The sequence below is a fragment of the Tympanuchus pallidicinctus genome, unplaced genomic scaffold (assembly GCF_026119805.1).
Source record: "Tympanuchus pallidicinctus isolate F22 unplaced genomic scaffold, pur_lepc_1.0 scaffold27, whole genome shotgun sequence".
NCBI lineage: Eukaryota > Metazoa > Chordata > Aves > Galliformes > Phasianidae > Tympanuchus > Tympanuchus pallidicinctus.
Window position 1 is genome coordinate 9305162 of NW_026294744.1, and position 20053 is coordinate 9325214.

Here is a 20053-nt window from a genome sequence, read left to right on the forward strand (position 1 = left end):
CTTCTTGTACTACCACTTGCATGGAATTTCTGAAAATACAATGCAGTCACACTGCACTACTACATCTTATCTACTTGAACATACAATCCAAGATGATTTTCAAATGCCTTTGGTCTGGACCCTGGCTGAGACATCAAACTTGAACGCTGCATTGGCAAGGCCTTTATGGACCATAATGACTTTTTAGCCCCTTTCTCACTTTTTTTTTTTTCCTCTTGATTTAACAAAATAGTCATTTAGGCTTGTCTAATTTCTAATCAGTGAGATTAATTTTGGAGAAAAGAAGGCCCTCTAGTTACACCCAATGTGGTATGGCTGACAGCCCCAGTGGCACCCTCTGCTTAAGGTGTAAATTGGATTAGAATGAAGGGAGAAGAGGGGAAAAGACGATATGAGGGACTTCATAAAGGTATTTCATCATCTTCTCTGAAACATCTGTTACAAAATTATGTCAGAGACTGTCCAGATCAAACACTGCATTGGTTTCTTTTGTTCCTAGTCTGATTTGTTATAAATTCTGAGTTAACTTTTGAAGTGGATTTCCTTCTTGCTATAGCTGCATGTCCCTCTTTCAGGTAGCTTCATGAAACAGATTTATGAGGCTCCTCACTCATATATTTGTTCTCTATCTGTACATGTTTTACTTTGACTCAAACAGGTATCATATTGAAAGCAGCGTTTCACCACAGGAGAATTCTTCAGTTGTGCCTCTGTGCCATCTTAACCAAAGCTTGTTCTCTTTACCTACAGAGGAACCATCAAAGGGTATGACTTTTCCTGTGTCTACAACTACTTCTCACTCAGTTTTTACAGTGTTTAAGTAAATAGTATTTTTTTATTAGCTCACTTTTATTTATATTTTTTAGTTTTTGCCTTGTTCTCTCTTAGCCTGTGACTCCACAGCTGTAGCTCCATTTCATGCATTTTCCACAGCATCCAAACAGCTTGGTTAATATCCTTATCATTCCACTTCAGAGACATATAACATGAGATTTTTCTTAGAAACGTTCCTTTTTTAAAACTCGAAATACTATGACACTGTAAGGAGGTGAGAAATTATTAATTGGACAATGGGTGGAAGGAACTAAGTTCTTTTTTTTTTTTTTTTTTTTTTTCTACTGTACCACACAAGATATAAAGTAATGAAAAACAGAGATAGAACACAAAAAGAAGCTCCCAAATCTTTTTAAAGAAAAGATGAAATAACATAAACTAGGCTGACACTTACCTGGGTGACTGAAACATGCATGTTCACTGGCAATAGTATATGCATAAAAGTAACTACTGTGAAGTCAAAAGCGACAGAGACAACATGAAATCCTCACACTGAGGATGAGATTAATCTCTCTGGTATTCAACTACCTCAGAGGGAAGCATTTAGTCTGAACTGCCTGGGCTTCCTTGGTAGCTTGTCTTGGGAGGCTACAAAGGCTTTGCTAAATTCTCAGAGAGAATTTATAGAGAATTTATAGAGAATTTATTCTCTATATGCTTTTCTGGAGGCTTATCAACTTCAGAAAATTAGAAGTGATCAATCTGAATCCAGCTATCAGTATGAAAGAAGACAAAGAAGCTAGAAATTTCAGGAATTTTGTTTAATGCAAGCGTAGAACAACACTACTTCTGCACTGCTCTCACCTTCTTGGAGGAGAAGAATCTGGGGGTGCTAGTCAGTGCTCAGCTGAACATGAGACAGGAGTGTGCCCAGATGGCCAAGTGTACAACCAGAAAGGAGGTTGTAGCGAGGTAGGGTTTGGCTTCTTCTCCCATGTGATTGCTGATATGATGAAAGGTAATGGCCTTAAGTTGCATCAGGGGAGGCTCTGTTTGGATATTAGGAATAGCCTATTTTCAAACAGATAAGTCAGGCTCTGGAATAGGCTGTCTGGGGAGGTGGTGGAGTCGCTGTTCCTGGAGGTGTTCAAGAAATGGGTAGATGTCACAATGAGGGACGTGGCATAGTAGCTAATATTGGTGGTAAGAGGATGGTTGGACTAGATGAGCTTAGAGGTCATTTCCAGCCTTAATTCTACGAGAGGGAGACCTCTCACAGAATATAATTCTATTCTAAGGGAGACCACTGAAAGCTTGGTCTTTACTACATCACTAATTATGGCATAAACTTGAAGAAAGTTGAAAAACCTTTCTTTGGAATATTGTAGAAGAATATGAAAAGGCATACATTCTTATTGTTCTTTTCTTTCTTTTTTTTTTTTAAAGTAAACTGTTCTCATTTAAGAAATCAATTCTAGCAATTTATTTTTTTTTAATTAAGAAAGTTTGAAACAAAGTGTTTTATTTCCAGTATCCTAAACATGTCCCATATGAGATCTCAGCAGTTTGACCATAGTAAATCGATGGTCAAACTGCTGAGATGATCAAACTGCAGAGACATGCTATGAACTGGCAAGAAAACCTTTTAAAAATAGCCTTTTTCTAAATGAAAAATGTAGGTATAAGTGTCCATGTTGCTGTTTAATTTGATATGAAACATATGGCATAATATTAGTGTAAGATGAAAATAGCAGTTGTACCTAGTAAATGTAAATTATTTTTGCCATTCCAAGATTTGCTTGCATTGCATTAAATTTTTGGAGACCTGCCTCACTTTAAGGCAAGTTAGCACTAATCTTGAAACAGAAAAGGATGTTGGAAAAACCTTCATCTGTAAGACAAGATAAATTTATCCCTATATCACTGTTGTTCAGGGGTATTTTTCTTACATCTGTCAGAGAAATGGTAGCTTTGATGAGGGAAACGAGTACAGGAAGAGTCCTAGTTTATGCAGTGATTGGACTGACAGGTGTTTAGACAAGATGTGGCATGGAGACAGAAGGGATTTGAATTCTACTCCAGGAAGTGCAATAGCTTCTTTTTGTTCTGGAGCCTTTTGAGTATAGCAACTATTTATATCCATGTCTTAGAGGACTGATCTACTAATCACAGTTTAAACTGTCAGTTAGCTGTTGTCTGCATCTCTAGAACGTAACTGGTAGAATCAAAGCATTAATTCTGGTTTCTTTTCTATTCACAGAGTGTGAGAAGGAGTCTGGGTCATTGCTGTGGATATTTGTGATGGTTGGAAACTTAATACGAGGAATGGGTGAAACTCCCATCATGCCTTTAGGCATTTCGTATTTGGAAGATTTTGCCAAAACAGAGAATTCACCTTTCTACCAGGGTAAAACTTTCCTATCATGCTAAGTAAAATGAAAGTAAAGCATGAAAGTAAACAAAAGTGAAGAAGAGAGAAGAAAGACATTACCGCATTTACACAGTGCAGTTTGAATTAAATCGAATTGAAGCAGTAGTACTGTAGAACTTGTAATTTAACTATTTGTTGAAATAATGTCATTTTTTGCTCTAAAGGTTTATCCAGTACAGCTATCCTAAGCATCTAGAATTACTTCAGGAAAGTATTTATGTCTGTGTTTTGATTTTGCATGTTTTCTCTTTTCATATTCTAGGTTGTCTACATACTGCAACAGTAATTGGCCCCTTTCTTGGTTTCTTGTTGGCATCATTCTGTGCAAAACTGTTTGTTGATCTGGAATCTGTAGATGCAGGTGATGGATTAATATGTAAAATCTTACACTGAATATATAAAATCTTTTATGTAAATCAGTAGGCATAATGGTCTATCAACCAGCAATATGAAGTTCTGAATTAACTTCAAATATGAAGTATATTCATTTTAATTTGCTGGTATTTTAGAATGGAAAAAGCCAATGTGATATTCAATCCAATAAAAGCCTTGAGTTCACACACACATGAATGAATCTGAATATAAATTATTTGATGAATGATTGCATCATCTGGGTTAAGATAGGAAAAGGCTAAAATTAATTTAGCACAAACGGTTGAAATGATGAAATTTGCTAGATGAATAAGTAGAAGATTGGAGAATTGTTCTCTTTTGTCAGTTTCAGTTTAAATGTTTAAAGTGCTTTTAATAAAATACATCAGAGGTGATCAGAAAAACAAAGAATGAAAGAAAAATTATTTATAAACTAATTGAGATGCCATTGCTTTGTTTGTTTGTTTCCTTTTTAGGGGAGCTAACTATAACACCTACTGATGTCCGCTGGGTTGGAGCGTGGTGGCTGGGCATTTTGATTTGTGGATTAGTGAATCTTCTTGCAGGACTGCCTTTTTGGTTTTTGCCCAGGTCACTTGTGAAGGAAGGGGAAACAAATGAGTCTGAGACACATAAAAAAGAAGGAGTACTATTGGAAGAAAATGAGCAAAAGGAAACCAAACAGACCATGTATGAAATTGCTAAAGGCAAGTTATACCATCTTTTATTTTTGTCTTAGTTTTGTCCTTAAGATGTGAACAATATGTATTTTCAAAAAAACAAATATGTCCAAGGTACGAAATGCATACTATGATTTTCTACTCTTTGTAGTACAAAGAATTTGAGCTAGAATTTAGAATGTCTCTTCACAGAGGCAGAAGGTTTCATAGATTCAGGATCAGAATTCACCCCTTTCTCCCTGCGACACTTCAGATGTATATGGATTTGTAGCTTTTCTTCCTGCTGGGATTAATGCACTGAAATCTAGTTAAGAATACTACACCTCGGTGAGTGCAACTTTGGACAAGTTGCAGATGTTAGATGCTTGTACCTCACATTCACTGGGTAGAAAAGCTGGAAAGCAGCACAAGGCTGGTGCAATGTCCAACTTAATGCCACAAAGGGAATAGACAGATGCTTAAAAGTCTCATGAACATTGAATGTTATGAGACTGTTAAGCAAAAATCTATTTCATTTACATTTATTCATGTTACTGTTAGCAGTGTTCACATCTGTGGTTTTTCAGATCTGCAAGCCTGGGAAACTATATACCTGCAGGAAGCTGCTTTTAAAAATCTTGTATTTTTGTGTTAGTTGAAAATATAAGTGCATAGATGAACTATCATTGTTGTACACAAGTTCACGTTTTCCTGTAGTTTCCTGATGTCAGCTCAGCACGTTAGATAATAGAGAACATTATAAAATGATGACTTTTATTGTTTTTTTTGTATTTTCTTTATTTCTTTTATTGTTTTTATTTCTTTTTTTTTAAATTTCTTTTATTGTTTCAATAATTAATAAACATTGCACATAGAAAAGACATTACAAGTACAAATTAGTTTCTCATTGTTTTACTTAGCTGAAGACTGGAAAATGCAGACTTTGAGCATTTGATGGGAATGACTGCAGGCACTTCCCTTTTCAGGCCTTTTCTGCCACACTGCTAATAGTTGTAATAACCGAGCGATCCTTGAGAGCAGCACTGCGGAGAAGAACCTGGGGGTCATGATGGATGAAAAACTTAACATGAGCCAGCAGTGTGCCCTTGCGGCTCGGAAGGCAAATGGCGTCCTGGGCTCCATCAAAAGAGGGGTGGCCAGCAGGGACAGGGAGGTGATTGTCCCCCTCTACTCTGCTCTTGTGAGGCCCCAGCTGGAGTACTGTGTCCAGGTCTGGAGCCCCCAGTACAAGAAAGACAGAGAGCTGTTGGAGAGGGTCCAGAGGAGAGCCACAAAGATGATCAGGGGACTGGAGCACTTCCCCTATGAAGACCCTATGAAGGGAGCTGGGCTTGTTCAGCCTGGAGAAAAGAAGGCTGCGGCGTGACTTCATTGCAGCCCTTCAATACCTAAAGGGAACCTACAACCAGGAGGGGAATCAACTCTTTGAAAGGGTTGATAATGGCAGGACAAGGGGAAATGGTTTTAAGTTGAGGGAGGGAAGATTTAGGTTGTGTGTCAGGGGGAAGTTCTTTACCGAGAGAGTGGTGAGGTGCTGGAACAGGCTGCCCAGAGAGGCTGTGGATGCCTCGTCCTTGGAGGTGCTCAAGGCCAGGTTGGATGGGGCCCTGGGCAGCCTGGTCTGGTATTAAATGGGGAGGTTGGTGGCCCTGCATGTGGCAGGGGGTTGGAGATTCATGATCCTTGAGGTCCCTTCCAACCTTGGCCATTCTGTGATTCTGTAATCGCATGTCTGGTGCATGTAATCATAGGTGCCCAGTGTGTTTGCACCCCTCTCTCTTTGTACTCCCTTTGCCTGGCAGGTGCAGAAAAAGGATTTTTGTGAACACTTTAGGGCATGGGCTAAGGTAAGTAGTAGGAAAGATAGTGGAGTAGCTGCTGCTGTCAATCCGCAAGTGCAAAGTTCAGACACTGAAAAGCTAAAAGTCTCCTGAAATTTTCATGATCAAATTATCACTATGATTTTCATAAGCAGTAGCCTTACCGAGGATAAGTGGGTGAGAGGCTGTCTCTGTGTAGAAGAAACGTGTCAGGGTAGCCTGAAATAACCAATAAATCTTTGAAATATGGTGTCTGGCAAAGCACAAGAATTATCCTGATCCATTTAAGAACCACCATCCTCTCTTTTTCCTCTTAGCAACACTGAACAACGTATGGTTCATTTCATAAAGGATCATGCTAACTCATTGCATTATTTCATTTCAGATTTCTTCCCGTTCCTCAAGGCTTTACTTCGCAACCCAGTTTATATGTTATTTATACTTATAAGTGTGCTACAGTTCAGCGCCTTCCTTGGCATGATATCCTTCATGCCTAAATATCTGGAACAGCAATTTGGGAAATCTGCATCAGATGCCATCTTTTTAATTGGTAAAGTTGCTTCATTCTGTTATACCATATCTCTGTTAAAACTCCCTATATATATATATATATATGTATATATACATATATATACACACGTGTATGTATATTAATGTGCGTATGCACACATATACATAAGGGAAAATGCTTCTATAAATGACAAATTCCACACTAAAAAACATTTCTAAATAGCCATGCATTTTCTGTTAAGAATCTTCTGTTTTTCTGTCAAAAATTTAATAATCCCCTTTTCATCAGTTGAATTGTGTCAGAAAGATGATCTTGTAGGTCTTTTCCAACCTTGTGATTCTATGATTCTGTTGATCAAGAAGGCTGGATTATGTTGTTCCTCAGGCTGGATGAGGAGCTACGAGATATAGTTTAGTAGCTTAGTGGTAGTAATGGTGATAGGAGGATGGCTGGACTAGATGATCTTGTGGGTCCTTTCCAACCTTGTGATTCTATGATTCTACAAAAGTTCAGCTGATGTAAAACTTAAACGACTGATTTCAGAGAGGTTATTTTAGTTCACATTAAGAATGTGTGGGAGACCAATGCTTATATCATCTTTGTTTAAAAGTAGTTCTTTAAAGTAGAGGGTATATTTCATGTTCATGGATACAATGCTCTTAACACTCTTAAGACACAGATGGGTTGAGTGTACGTGTAGTTAAAATTGCCAATTCAATACTTTCCATCATCTCTACTCTTCAAATGTTCTTGAGTCTTCTGAAACCAACAGATCCTCTTTCACATGCAGAACTCCGTGGGAAGAAAGCACTGACCAAATGTTTTTTTATGTCTCTTTATGAGCATGTCTTTTTTCTATGAGCAGGGACAAGAAGGCTGTGTACATTTGGAAACAGTAATGACAAGTAGTTGTGGCACAAAGCAAATACCCTGAAAGTGTCAGAGCCTTCTTATAGCTCCTCTTTTTCAATTCTTAAATTCTCAGTGTTCTCTTGTTTAACTGCTCTGGCTTAATTAGATTAGAATTTATTGAATCACCACAGAAGGAAAATCTTAAAATACATCTAGCCATACTTCTGTTCCTTAACTCAGTGCTTATCTCCACAGCAGCCACATAATTTCTTTAATCCCAAGAAAACACAATGTCCCAGACTGTATAAGTATTACTATAATTCTCTGTTGCCAGTGTTTTGAAATTGTTCATTCAAAGGCATGTAAACATCATCCTTTCTTTTTTGCGCTGACTTTACATTGTTGGATTTTTTTTAAAGACAAGCTGCTTTCTGTACCTACGTATACAGTACTTTGAGAGAATCCTTTGTCACATTCAATAGTCTTCCCCTTTCCTTGCATCCTCCATGCTCACTGACAGTCAAGGATTGTTAGAGAACCAGCATTGCCTTGAGCAGTGCCAACAAAACCATATGGTGGTGATGTTAAACTAGTTCCTAAATGTCCTTCAGTCACTATTTTCCTCGTTAAGGTATCTAACAGCTGAGAAGAATGAGAGCACATTCAACAAACCCGTACCGAAATTTAATGTCTGTTCCTTCTATCCATTATGCTCAGTGTGCTTCAAGACCTGCTCCCACTGGGTTTCTCTCACAATTAGGAAAGCTGTACCAAAACCCTGTTTTGTATGTGTGTTGGAATTAAATTGCAACTGCAGACAGCAATTTTCCACTGAATCATTTTAGTTCTATCCTCCAGCTCTCCTAGCAGTTCACAGCTGCTGTTGACTTCCACAGACGTTTTGGGTGTGCAAGAGAACTAGTAGAGCATCATTTCCAACTTTAGTTAAACTACTCAGTCACAGGAGCTATACGAGTCATTGCAAAACAGTCACCCTTTACAAGTAGCTTTGATGTTCTCCTTCTTTATTTTAACATGGACATTTTAATTTTTAAAATAGGTGTTTACAACATACCAATTATATGCCTTGGGTACTTTTTTGGAGGCTTATTTATGAAGAAATTCAAGATAAATACCTACCAGGCTGCACATATAGCATGTTGGGTAACTTTTCTGGATTACCTTCTGTACTTTACTGCCTTTTGGACTATCTGTGACACTTCACCAGTTGCTGGCCTAACGGTCTCCTATGAAGGGTACGTTCTTTAAGGTGCAACCTGGATTTTTCTTGCCAGGAATTAACCAGGAACTCCACAGTTTTGAGAAACAGAGCCAGGTACATTTTAGTTGCCACTCTCATACAGCAGCACATTCAAATTAATTCTTTGACTAATTTAATTATACATTCAAGCAAAGTAACAGCAGGTTAAATATATGTGTCAAATCAAATATACATCAATGCAGTTTCAGAATTACAGAGGGAAACAATATCTTCCTTTAATTCAATAGAACTTTTATTTCTAAGGAATTGTAAGAGGGTATCTTACCTGCAGTTTCTTGATTTGAAGCCTGCTATTAATCATTATGGGTAGTCATGTGTCTGGAAAATGAACATGCACTTTTATTTAATATTTAGAGACAATCAAGAACATACATGTCACAGATGAGAAAAAATCTATAGCTTATGCATACCCACCTATTAATAGATAGCATAACATAATGTAATATGATGTACTGTGACTAATATAATATGAAATAACAGCCAGTAGAAAGACAGAAAGGCATAATTCTGCATTCCGAGTCCAGGACAGAAGCATGTAGGATTGTGTGTGTTGGTTCAACCTTCAAGCTAGAATAGAATAATAATAGAATAGAATAAAACTTCAAAGAGTTACTATAGTTATGTCATTACTAAAATATTTCCTCATCTTCTAAATGTATTTCAGAATAGATCAATTGTCATATGCAGAAAATACTCTACTTGCTGACTGCAACAGAGATTGTAATTGCACACTTAAAGTGTGGGACCCAGTTTGTGCGAACAATGGAATCACTTATGTGTCATCTTGTCTGGCTGGGTGTAAGGCCTCAACAGGAACTGGAAAAAGTGTGGTAAAGCATCAGTTCTATTATGGTGTAGCTATGAAACACAGTAGGTGAGAAATCGCCGTATCATTATAAGGGGATGTACTTTTACTTGGATTAAGGTAATAAGTAGAGTTGGACAAATTCATTGGATAGAATCAGAAATTCCAAATAGAATATGAAAATTATATTAAATGTAAATTAAAGAATATAGTGAAGAAGAGGTTTTTTTTTTTTTCTCTCTTTTTTTTTTTTTTTTTACAACTAAAAGGATCTTAAAATAGTGTGAGAAATTGTTTTCAAAGTATGGCAAATTGGAATCTTGAGTGCACAAGAACATTTTGTTCAAAATGAAAGTCTATAGCATGGATTTAATTCTATTTTTCTCCTATAAATTAAAAAACAAAAAACAAAAAACACAAATATTGGTTGTGAAAAAGAGAATCAAATCTAATGGTGCTGGAAGAACCATGTAAGCAGGCAGTGCTGGCAATGTAACAGCTCATTTGATCATGGCATTCTTGAGGAAGTGTAGTGCCAGCCATGTAAAAACAACACAGCTCCCTCCCTGCCTCTAACCCCACACACCACAAGTTGGACCTGTGCCTGGCAGACTGGTTAAGAGGCCACAGCACAGTGCTGCATGTGTGCAAAATACTCAGGAGCAGGAAGAGTGAGCTAGGTGCCAAATGCATGAATGTCATTCTCAGTGTGTGAGTTTTGACAAGTCTGTGTGATTAAAATACTCTTTTGGCAGGTATTTGAAAATTGCACCTGTGTTGCAGCCCCAGAATTTCCATTTCAAAATGCCTCTGCAGTTCTGGGCCAATGTGACAAAGGAAAAAACTGTGACAAGATGCTTCAATATTTTTTAATACTGCAATTAGTTGGCAGCTTCATTTTTTCCTTAGCAGCAATGCCTGGGTTCATGGTCTTAATAAGGTACAGTATAATGTCCATACCTTAGAAAAACTACACGACTTTTTACTCTTAGTCAGATACCCCAGGAAATAAAAGTTTTTGGTTTGTGCACTGAGGGAGGAAGAAAAGAAAAACTATTATGTCATTTCTGTGCTTTATTAAGGTTTGATGTTGTGCTAAATTTGGTTGCTTTTGCTATCAGCTTTACCCTGAATGAATGTAGGGCTGTGTAATACCAATTTCTTTATTGATTACGTCAACATGATGTTGATAAAGCCACTGTACATTCTTGGACTTCATGCTGGCTTCTGTCCAAGTGAATAACACTGGGAAAATGGTTTTTCTTTTTGTGATTTAGCAGTCCTAGTTAAGGAATGTCATCTAATGAAGATAATGAACTCTTTCAAACTCTCGTCTAATAGGAATGGTTTGGACCTAATGTGATAAAGATTTTGATTGAAGAGAAAAGAAAAAAAATGGAAAAGTATTTTTATTTTTTAGGTCACCTCTGTTAATCTATTTACAATATAATCACAATACAGGTCTCTAAAGCCTGAAGAAAAGTCATTTGGAGTGGGTGTCCATGAACTAGCTGCAAGAGTATTTGGTAAGAAAAGCTCTAACACACTTCAGAAGCATAGTTAGTCTACAGCAGCTATATGGATCACACCAGGACCCATAAGAGCATGACACAGGAGTAGTGCCTTTGAACAGAAAATGTTTTTTCCTTTTTTATGGATCTAGGCAACACTGGAAATGAGAGCAGTCATTTATTTACTTGGATAGTTCCAAAAGTAATGCCTCCTATGTATTTCCATGAAACTACAACAGATCCAAACAATACAGCAACACTGATAGAGCAAATTCTCGAATACAGAGCACTGTTTTTCAACACAGTCATCACTGTTAACTATGCGTTTTCACCAGCGATGAACGAGACCCTTGCACACCACACTTGTAAACATCTGCGTGGCCATTTGGAACATGACTTGTCTTTCGCATTTCACATCTGTCACCATTGCTGAAACGTACTGATCACCACCTCACTGTGCTCACATCCACTCTGCTCTCTAAGAATGTTCAGCAGGAGTCAGTGGATGTCAGTGGGTGTCATTTTTTTCCTTGGTAGAATTCAGTGACACACCGTTGTTTCATGCAATTCCATGTCAGACACCATTTTGTCAGATTGCCCCTCTGCCGCCATCTGTCACATAGCAATAAAATCTAAGGGGATACTGGTAGGAAGGTTCAGCCTCTACTGCCATACCACCAGCATCCAGCTCTAGCCTTGTGGGCCAACCGAATAAAACAGGAGGCATTATTTTCAGAGCAGCCTTCATATACTGTAGAATAGGCTGTCTAGATCTGGCACTCATCTGAAAGTCATCTACATTTTTTTGCTCTTACCAAGTGTTCACTGAACACAGCAGTATGGTCACTGATGAGAGTAAATACTGAGTTTTGTTCTTAGTCACAGTCCATATTTTAATGAATATATTCGATAACATGCAACAGGAAATACAATCTTTTGTTCAAGATAGGTGAATAAGAAAACATGGGTCTTACTGGAAGATGACAGGGCAGATGGAGTAGATAAGAAACAGTGTAGAATCTTTGGTGCATTTGCTAATCAGAAAAAAAAAATGCTATTCACTAAAACATTGCTAATATCCTTTCTAGCTGGAATTCCATCTCCCATTTTTTTTGGAGCTTTGATAGATACCACATGCATGAAATGGGGTACTAAGTCCTGTGGCGGAGAAGGAGCATGTAGGATATACGACATAGTCAAATACAGGTATATTTCCTACTTCATACTATTTTCTCCTTCTTGCTGTATTATTAAATGCACATAGGTGCAACTGTGTGCTCTCCTTATTCTTCTAGTAGACAAACTGTTCCTATGTTATAAATTTGACACACCACATTTCTTTGGTATTGGCTTCATTTGTTGAGTGCAGCCTTTGTCACAGATGCTGGAATATCCTTTAGCCAGGAATTCTCGGGAAACATAATTACATTCACTCACAATCTTTCAGGAGAACACACCTTTAAATTCTGATGAAAAGATCTAAAATCAGTAAACTCTTGTGGAAAAAATGTCAGGCATTTTTTTGTCTCTTTATACTGTATATCTGAAAATACCAACCTGTTGAAATAGTACTTGAATTGAACTTCTAGGGGAAATTTAGATGTTATATAGTTACACAAGTTGGAATTTGATCTAAACGACTACATTTCATACCTTTTTTAGTCCTTCAGGAAGCACTGCAGGAATCGTTCGTCTCAGACTGGTTCTGTATAATACTATGTAAAGAGGTTGGTTTTGAAAGAAGGCTAACACATGAATATCCAGAAGTTTTACTCTTGTCTAAGCTGCCCTTTTCAGGTCTCTTTCTCTTTTTCCCTACAGAGAAAGCTGCAAGGAGACTGTGGCTAGATAACAGTGGCTGACTTATCTAGTTAAATTAGTTGCCTGAAACTGAGTGATGTAAATAGCCACTTCACTGCCACTGATATATTCCTTTTTCTAGTATTGTTTCATCTTCCTTGAGATCCAGGATCAGGGCACCAGCTTTAGAGCACCTGGGCAATTATCATAATAAGATGTAGGTGACAAATTTAGCTATTTTTTCATGAATACTCATATTTCACAATGCACATCTTTTATTTCAGGTGGATCTACCTTGGCCTGCCAGCATTGTTACGTGGACTGTCCTTTATTCCAGGTTTATTAACTCTCTTTATTTTAAAGAAGCAACTTACATCTGAAAGAAATGTCTCATTAAATGCACCAGTAGAATTGCAGGATAAAGGACAATAAGCGTTGAAGTAGCATTTCAAAGCAGGATATATTGTGAAAAAACATCACAATGTAAATTTTGGACATATCTTTGTAAAAGATTTCTTATTTTAATTAGTGAGCTTCTGGACAGAGATTAATAGATTTTCACAAAGTTACATCCTAATTATATTCTCATATTATTATCAGTTCATAAACAGGAGTTACAGGAAAAACGTGTTTGGTGCAAAGGTACAAAGAGTAGAAATATGACAAAATGCCAGATTTGATTCATCTGAGCAAAGGAGTACAAAGCAGAAGCATACAGTTTCAATCCTGGTTTTGCTGAAGGTAGTAAGAGTTTTGCAACTGACTCCAGTGATGCCAGATTTTGCCCTCGAATTCTTCAATGGCTTCTGCCACAATCTCTCTTGTTGACTGTAGACAAGATGTGAAGCTTTATTGGGCCTGAGTTTTTCATGAACTTAAGTTGTCAGTCTTTTCAAGTAAGGACTGTATGGTATTCTACACAGTGTAGGTAGTCAATATACTGGAAACTTAGTTTATGTCATGTGCTGCAGTAATACCAACAAATACAAATAAAAAACTTAATTAAAAAAATGCTGTACTATCGTGATATTTTAAGTTTTGCATAGAGCATGGACAAGGAAAAATTACCAGGATTTGTCACTTATGTTGCATTCACCCTAGTAGGTAAGTTGTACATAGAGAGTAAAAAGCGATACTTGAAAGTATTTTGCCCACCACACTGATGTCCGCTAAATCTCATACCTTCTCATGTGTAGTCAAATTATTACTTGAACGACACTAAGCAGTAGTTGTCTTTGTTCAACTTTTATTTCTGTCAGATCAGATGGTATAAGGAATGTAGTATCCATTTGGTGTTTAGCATCAGTGAGCCATTGCCCTGAGTTATCTTAAATATCTCAAGAGTAAACCCATTCGGAAGACCTTGCTGCAGGGCATATGTCACACAATGTGTATATTTAGTTGAGTACAATGCATACAGTTTAGCTGAATATTTGGTCCAGTGCAGAGGACCTTAGGTCTGTCTGCAGACGACCAAGAAAGAGCTTCTTAAGCCATTTGATTATAGCTGCTGGAAGCCCAAAAAACAAATCAACCGACCAAACCAAACAAAAAAGCAAAAAAACCCAAAACCCAGCCCTGATTATAATTCCCTACTGCATAGGGCATGAAGGGAGTTTCTTGATATGTATTCCATGCTATAGACCAATTGGTCTATACCATACACTAAAACTCTGGTAGTTTCCTGCCCATTTAGCCCATGTGAGAAGGATTCACTGCCATTTCATCTATCTGGGACCTTCTTAAGCCATAGAATAGCAGGAATTACATTTTCTCAAAGTATTTATGTTAGCTTATATTCTGTTGTGCCTTGGGGTACCTTATTAACACTATCTGTGTATGTGCTTGGAATTTCATCTGTCCCTCACAGAATCAAAGACAGAAGATAATTTATTTCCATAGAGCAGGAGTTTATCTCCAGAGTTTAAAGTTTCTTCAAATGTACTACTTTCTTACATTTAATTACTTTGGAAGGATTGGTCACAGCCCCTATCTGCATCAACTAATGGAGCTGAAAAGGAATGGAATGGATGAGAAAAAGAAAAAGAGAAGGGAAGGGACTTTAACACATCATCAAGTCCAATTGCACTTCAGCACTAGCCAAAAGCTAGTATTATTCAAATACCTCTTAAGCATTGAGTATCAACCACCTCTCTGGGGAGCCTGTTCCAGTGTTTGACTGCCCTCACAGTAAAGAACATTTTCCCCTGTGTGCAGTCTGACCGTGTTGCAGGGCAGCTATGTGCTGTTCCCCTCCTGTCATCAGTACTAGGAACAGAGCCTGGAACCTCCCTCTACTTCCCCTCCTCAGGGAACTGCAGAGAGCAATGAGATTTCTCTCAGTCCTCTGAACTGGACAACCCCAACAGAGTAACATGAGAAAGGGGAAGGGAATGAAAAAGAAAAATGTGATGCAGTTTGTGACAGAGCAAAGAGTGCAGACCTCGGTTATGCCCAGGACTTTCAGAGGCTTCTTGAGCACAGCTGATTTTAAGCATTGCTGCTCTGGGGAATTCACTGAAAGCCATAATTCAACTTGTATTGGGTATTATATTCCCTCAAATCTGCAGTTAAAAGTATTTTGCAGTCACTAGCATGGTTTAGTGCCAAGGTAACCTGGGAAACTGGAAAAATACAGTGCACTGAGGTTTCACAGCTGTAGCAAACAAAAGGTTCTTGTTAGGTAGACAAACCTGTGCCACTGAAATGGACTGCTGTCAAAGAGTCAGGCCTAGTTAACTCACTGTGCTTTGAAATGGAAGGAAGCAGATAAGAAAGTCTCCAATTTAATCTTTCAATACATGCATTTATTTTCCTTTTAATTGTTCCAGTTCATTTGCCTGAGAATGTGGCAGTGTTACAGGCCACCCTCCCCGGGTGCTTTGAAATCATTAGCCTGCTATTCGATCTGTTTATCAGCTCAGCAGGTGCTCCTTGAGTGATGGCATGGCAGAGAGTTTTCTTGGAATAAGCGGAAGGTGGGAGCATCACTTCTGCAGGGCAAAACCAGGAAATGGAGAGTACAGGACATTCCAAAGTAATTGTAAGAAAACCTTTATTATATACTGTCTGGTATAACAAATATTCCTAGGATTAGATCAGGAGGTCAGAAGAATATTCCTGAAGCTATTCCTTCAAATGTAAATCCAAAACTTAGGCTTGATCCTTCCAAGTTCTGAGCATGCTGACCTCAGTTCAGGAAGCTTATCTGTGTGTGTTTGATATAAAAATGAATGGCCTCATTAAGATTTATTGTTTAAGTAGGTGATGTTGGGGATTTAAAGACTGACCCCCAGCTGTCGTTGTTGTGATGCACCTCTGAACAGAAGCTACTTACTCTGTGGGCTGCAATAGGAACTCAGATGGTATATATACCTCGTGCTTGTAAGTTTGGGCACTGTGGATAACACAAGCCATGAATGACAATAATGCCAATGAGAAGCTGTGTGAAGTTAATTTTTTTTTTTGTTTGGGATTTTGTTTTGCCTTGTTTTTTTATAAAATAGTAGCATATGAAAGTTTGAGTTGATTAAGTCCCATATCAAATTAATGAAAATAGGCAGTATGTTTCTTTTCCAAGTGTCTGGGAACTGGGAAAATGGATTTCACAACCAACAATGTTTCAGCTCAGTGAAGAGTGCCTATGAGGTGAATTTTGTCCTTAAACCCATCAGGTGAAAGATGAGGTGCTGGCTATGGATGCTACTAGACTCTGAAAAACATACATTTGATGTTTTTCTGGCACTATGACCAATGCAACTTGGAGATATTTTAAAGACAACAGTACAGAAACTGTATGCATATCATCTGTTTGTCTAGCATTTTGCACTCATTGCCTTTGGTAATTCCTGACGTTCCACTGCTTTTATCTTTCGGATCATGACTGGGTGCTCAGCTGACATTTCTAAAGACGAAACCACAAAGTTGCCAGTGTCACTGAAAAACATCAGCCACAGCACACCTGTATGCTTGTGCAGGGTATGCTATTGGGTTTTTAACTTGCTTTTTTCATATTGATATTATTACTTCTACATCAGCTTGTAATTTTGTCAGCTGTTTTATCTCCAAGTGTCAGCATTTTACAAGGCGTTATTAAGTTTTATATGTATTTTGGAAAAATTTGTCTGTGTAAATTTTGTTGTCTCCCTGTTATTTCTGTCTTGTGAAAATTGAAACCTCTTATTTATACACAATTTAAAATTGCTATTGATGTATTTTGTTGAAGCTATTTTTTTATGGGTTTTTTTTTGAGAAAAAGTTTCTCATTTAGAAGGTAAAAATGTTACCTGGCAATTTGGTTTCAAATGATGAGAGTAAGGGAGGTGTGGTGACCAAAGCTGCATCCTTGCACAATAACTTTGTTGAGGACGTGGCCTTCCAATGTATGATATGAATGTTAGCTTTTGTGTTTGTGATGCAAACATACTATGTTAACATGCATTGCTTCTGAATATATGAGCATTACAGTTTTGGATAAATCTTGCTGGCAGTTCAAGTTCACTTTCTTTTTTCAGACATTTAATCTACAGCAAATGGTAGGTTGCTTCTTTATTCTTTCTATCTCAGGTGAGTGTTAGCAGATAGCTCCTCCCTACAGATTCTTCTAATACAGGTAAACCTCACAGAACTCAGAGCTAATTCAGTCTGTGGAGGTGGAGAGAGGAACACTCTGATCACACTTGAGGTGTGATTTGGAACACAAAAACTCTAAATTACTTGTTATTTTATTTAAATTTTGTCACATGATAAAAACTGGATATATCCAGCAGCAGGTTCTTGGTTACCCTTGCTTTTTCATTTCTACAGACTTAGTGTTAGTTTATTCCATTCTTAATTAGGTATAAAGTGTTCCCAGTTAATGCTGGCTAGGATTTTGAACTTTCATTGTGTTTAGGACTTTGTTTGAGAATGTGAAAAATTACCAGGTAATTGTTTCTCTCTTGCTTTGTTCAGGGAAGCAGTGCCATAAGATTGGTTAGAAGGGATTTAAAGAACAGGGGAAAAAATAAGTAGATACCACTCAAAGGTGAAATATTAGGCACTGCAATGTCTAATATCTCCTGAGGATAAGCCTGTGCTGGAAGTGTGATAAATGATTGCTCATTTCCAAGAGAAGTGCTTAGAGAATACAAACAGCAGATGGTAGGAGACAGGGAGGCATGTCTGCATGTGCTACAGATGGCGTCTTGCTGAATCCTTACAGCCTCGACAGTGTGAGGGGAGGGTCCTCACCAAAGGGGCAGAAAACCCTGTATGGTCGTGCAAAAGAAAAAGTTGATTACAAAGGCTTATTTTTGTGAGTGGTATTTCACAAAGGCTGCCTGCCTTTATAATGTTATTATTTAAACAGCTCTGAGATGGGTTTGAAAAAAACAAATTTATTTAAGATGAATGGAAAACAAAATGGTCCAGTTCATTCTGTACCTTTGCTGTTACTATTGTTTCGAGGCAGCTTTCTGGAAGGGCCGAGTGCAGGCAGCTGCTTGCTGTCTGGCACACATTTTTTATTTCTTCTGCAGGTAGTAAACTGATCTCAAGAAAACTTTCTGGAATGAAGGCAGCAGAAGATTCTTAAAAATCTTAAGTTTCAGCTGAAACCTCTGGAATTTCAAAAGATTGCTAAGCAGGCATGATCCCTGCTGTTGATTCATTTATTTATCTATTTGCTTTAGTTTTCAACCTAGTACTGTGTTGTAACTCTCATCATTCCTCCTGGTGGATTTGAATCACTGGATGGTAGAAAAGAAAGTGCAGGGGGTGCACAGCCTCGGCGTGTTTATTCACACAAATAGTTTCATTAAAAAAAAAAAAAAAAAAGTGGTGAGGGGGAATAGGGGAGAAAGGAATACTGGATTTGCATTGCAGGATCAGGCCCAGTGCTTTGGCTTCCTATGGAGCATTACACTGGATATGACTGTTAAGGAGAAACATTAATATTTAATGTCCAGATCTCCAAGTGGTGAATGCACCATATTCAATTTATGTTTGTGCCTGCAGGATCAGGTAGTTAGTTTCCCACAGTCACTGTGCTCTATTTCTGAATTGTTTCATCCATCCAGAGAGCTGGATGGTTGGGGGAAGTGCTTGTGTGGAAGAGTTAATGTTTCTGCATTGTGTGGTAAGCCAGTGCCATTTATGCCCTCTGTAATCCTTTGTCAAGGGATTATAACTAGATGTAAGTTCGTGAATGGGGGGCACAAGCCTCGGGAAAAAGGGGGGAAAAAAAAAAAAAAAAAGCGATACTAAGAGTTTGTCAGGAGACCTGGCCGGCCCCAGGCTGCTTATGCTCCAGGAAAGGGGGAAGGGCAGAGAGCTAACAGATAGTTTGAACAAAGGGGAAACACAGTGGCAAAGAGTTCAGGAGCTACTTTACTAAATTTACCAAATCAAACAAAACGAGAAACACAAGAGAATCCAAAATGCAAGTCAAAACCCAAAAGTGCAACAGAAGCATGTGCTTTTCTCTCAGATGAGCTGACGTGGCTGAGAGAGCTGAGACAGTGATGAAAGACAGAGGCCTGGGTCTCACAGAGATGCCGAACGTCCCCTCACATCAGGATACTCACAAAGCCCATAAGAGCAGGAAAAGGAAAGGTCTCCAGGAAAGGAGAAATGAAAATAACCTCCAACCAGTCCACATTATGTTTATGTAGAATACTGAAAACAAAAAATCACAAAACCCCAAAATTCTTAAAGACAAAATACTTTCCTTAAACATGATGATATGTTCTTGATGATAGATTGGGATAGGGGAAGAAAGCAGCAAAGAGAATGTAGGACTCACATCTTTTTATCACTTTATTTTTTTGATTAAACAGAAGTGCAAAGTGGGAAACCTGCTTTAGGACGAGGGTGGGATTGAACGTGATGATCTCTGTAGATTTCCCTTCCAAGCCGAAAAATCCCGAGGCTCTGTGTCATGTGTGTTTTTGTTTTCACTTTATTGTTTTGATTAAAGGGAAGTGCAATCCCTGCTAGTGCTTGCCAGGGGCCGGCTTCTTGCAGGGCTGCTGTGGGTCTTGGTCACTGCCAGCCCTCCTCTTACGGGGCTGGCAGCAGCAGAAAGGCTGGAGGGGATGGCGCATCGTGCTGGGGGCTGTAGATGTGGGTGACGCCTGCCTGGAAGCAGGCAGGAACTGGTGGTGCTGGGGGACAGATGACGAAGTCCAGGTCGTCGTCGTCGTCCAGCTCAGCAAGCTTAACGACCGCCATGAC

At 38.3% G+C, this 20053-nt stretch overlaps 1 protein-coding gene across 5 annotated transcripts in view; it reads left to right on the forward strand.

Annotated features, from left to right (window-relative positions):
- Positions 1 to 13407, forward strand: part of SLCO1A2 (solute carrier organic anion transporter family member 1A2) — a 51832-nt gene extending 38425 nt beyond the window's left edge. For all 5 annotated transcript variants that reach the window (XM_052690786.1, XM_052690785.1, XM_052690784.1 and 2 more), the window contains 11 exons: positions 659 to 765; positions 3035 to 3181; positions 3468 to 3566; positions 4054 to 4284; positions 6463 to 6627; positions 8501 to 8696; positions 9387 to 9552; positions 10283 to 10467; positions 10989 to 11053; positions 12127 to 12244; positions 13123 to 13407. In XM_052690786.1, coding sequence (XP_052546746.1) covers positions 659 to 765; positions 3035 to 3181; positions 3468 to 3566; positions 4054 to 4284; positions 6463 to 6627; positions 8501 to 8696; positions 9387 to 9552; positions 10283 to 10467; positions 10989 to 11053; positions 12127 to 12244; positions 13123 to 13270 — 1627 coding nt within the window. In that variant the 3' untranslated portion in view covers positions 13271 to 13407. The remainder of the gene's footprint in view (positions 1 to 658; positions 766 to 3034; positions 3182 to 3467; positions 3567 to 4053; positions 4285 to 6462; positions 6628 to 8500; positions 8697 to 9386; positions 9553 to 10282; positions 10468 to 10988; positions 11054 to 12126; positions 12245 to 13122) is intronic.
- The last annotated feature ends 6646 nt before the right edge of the window (positions 13408 to 20053 follow it).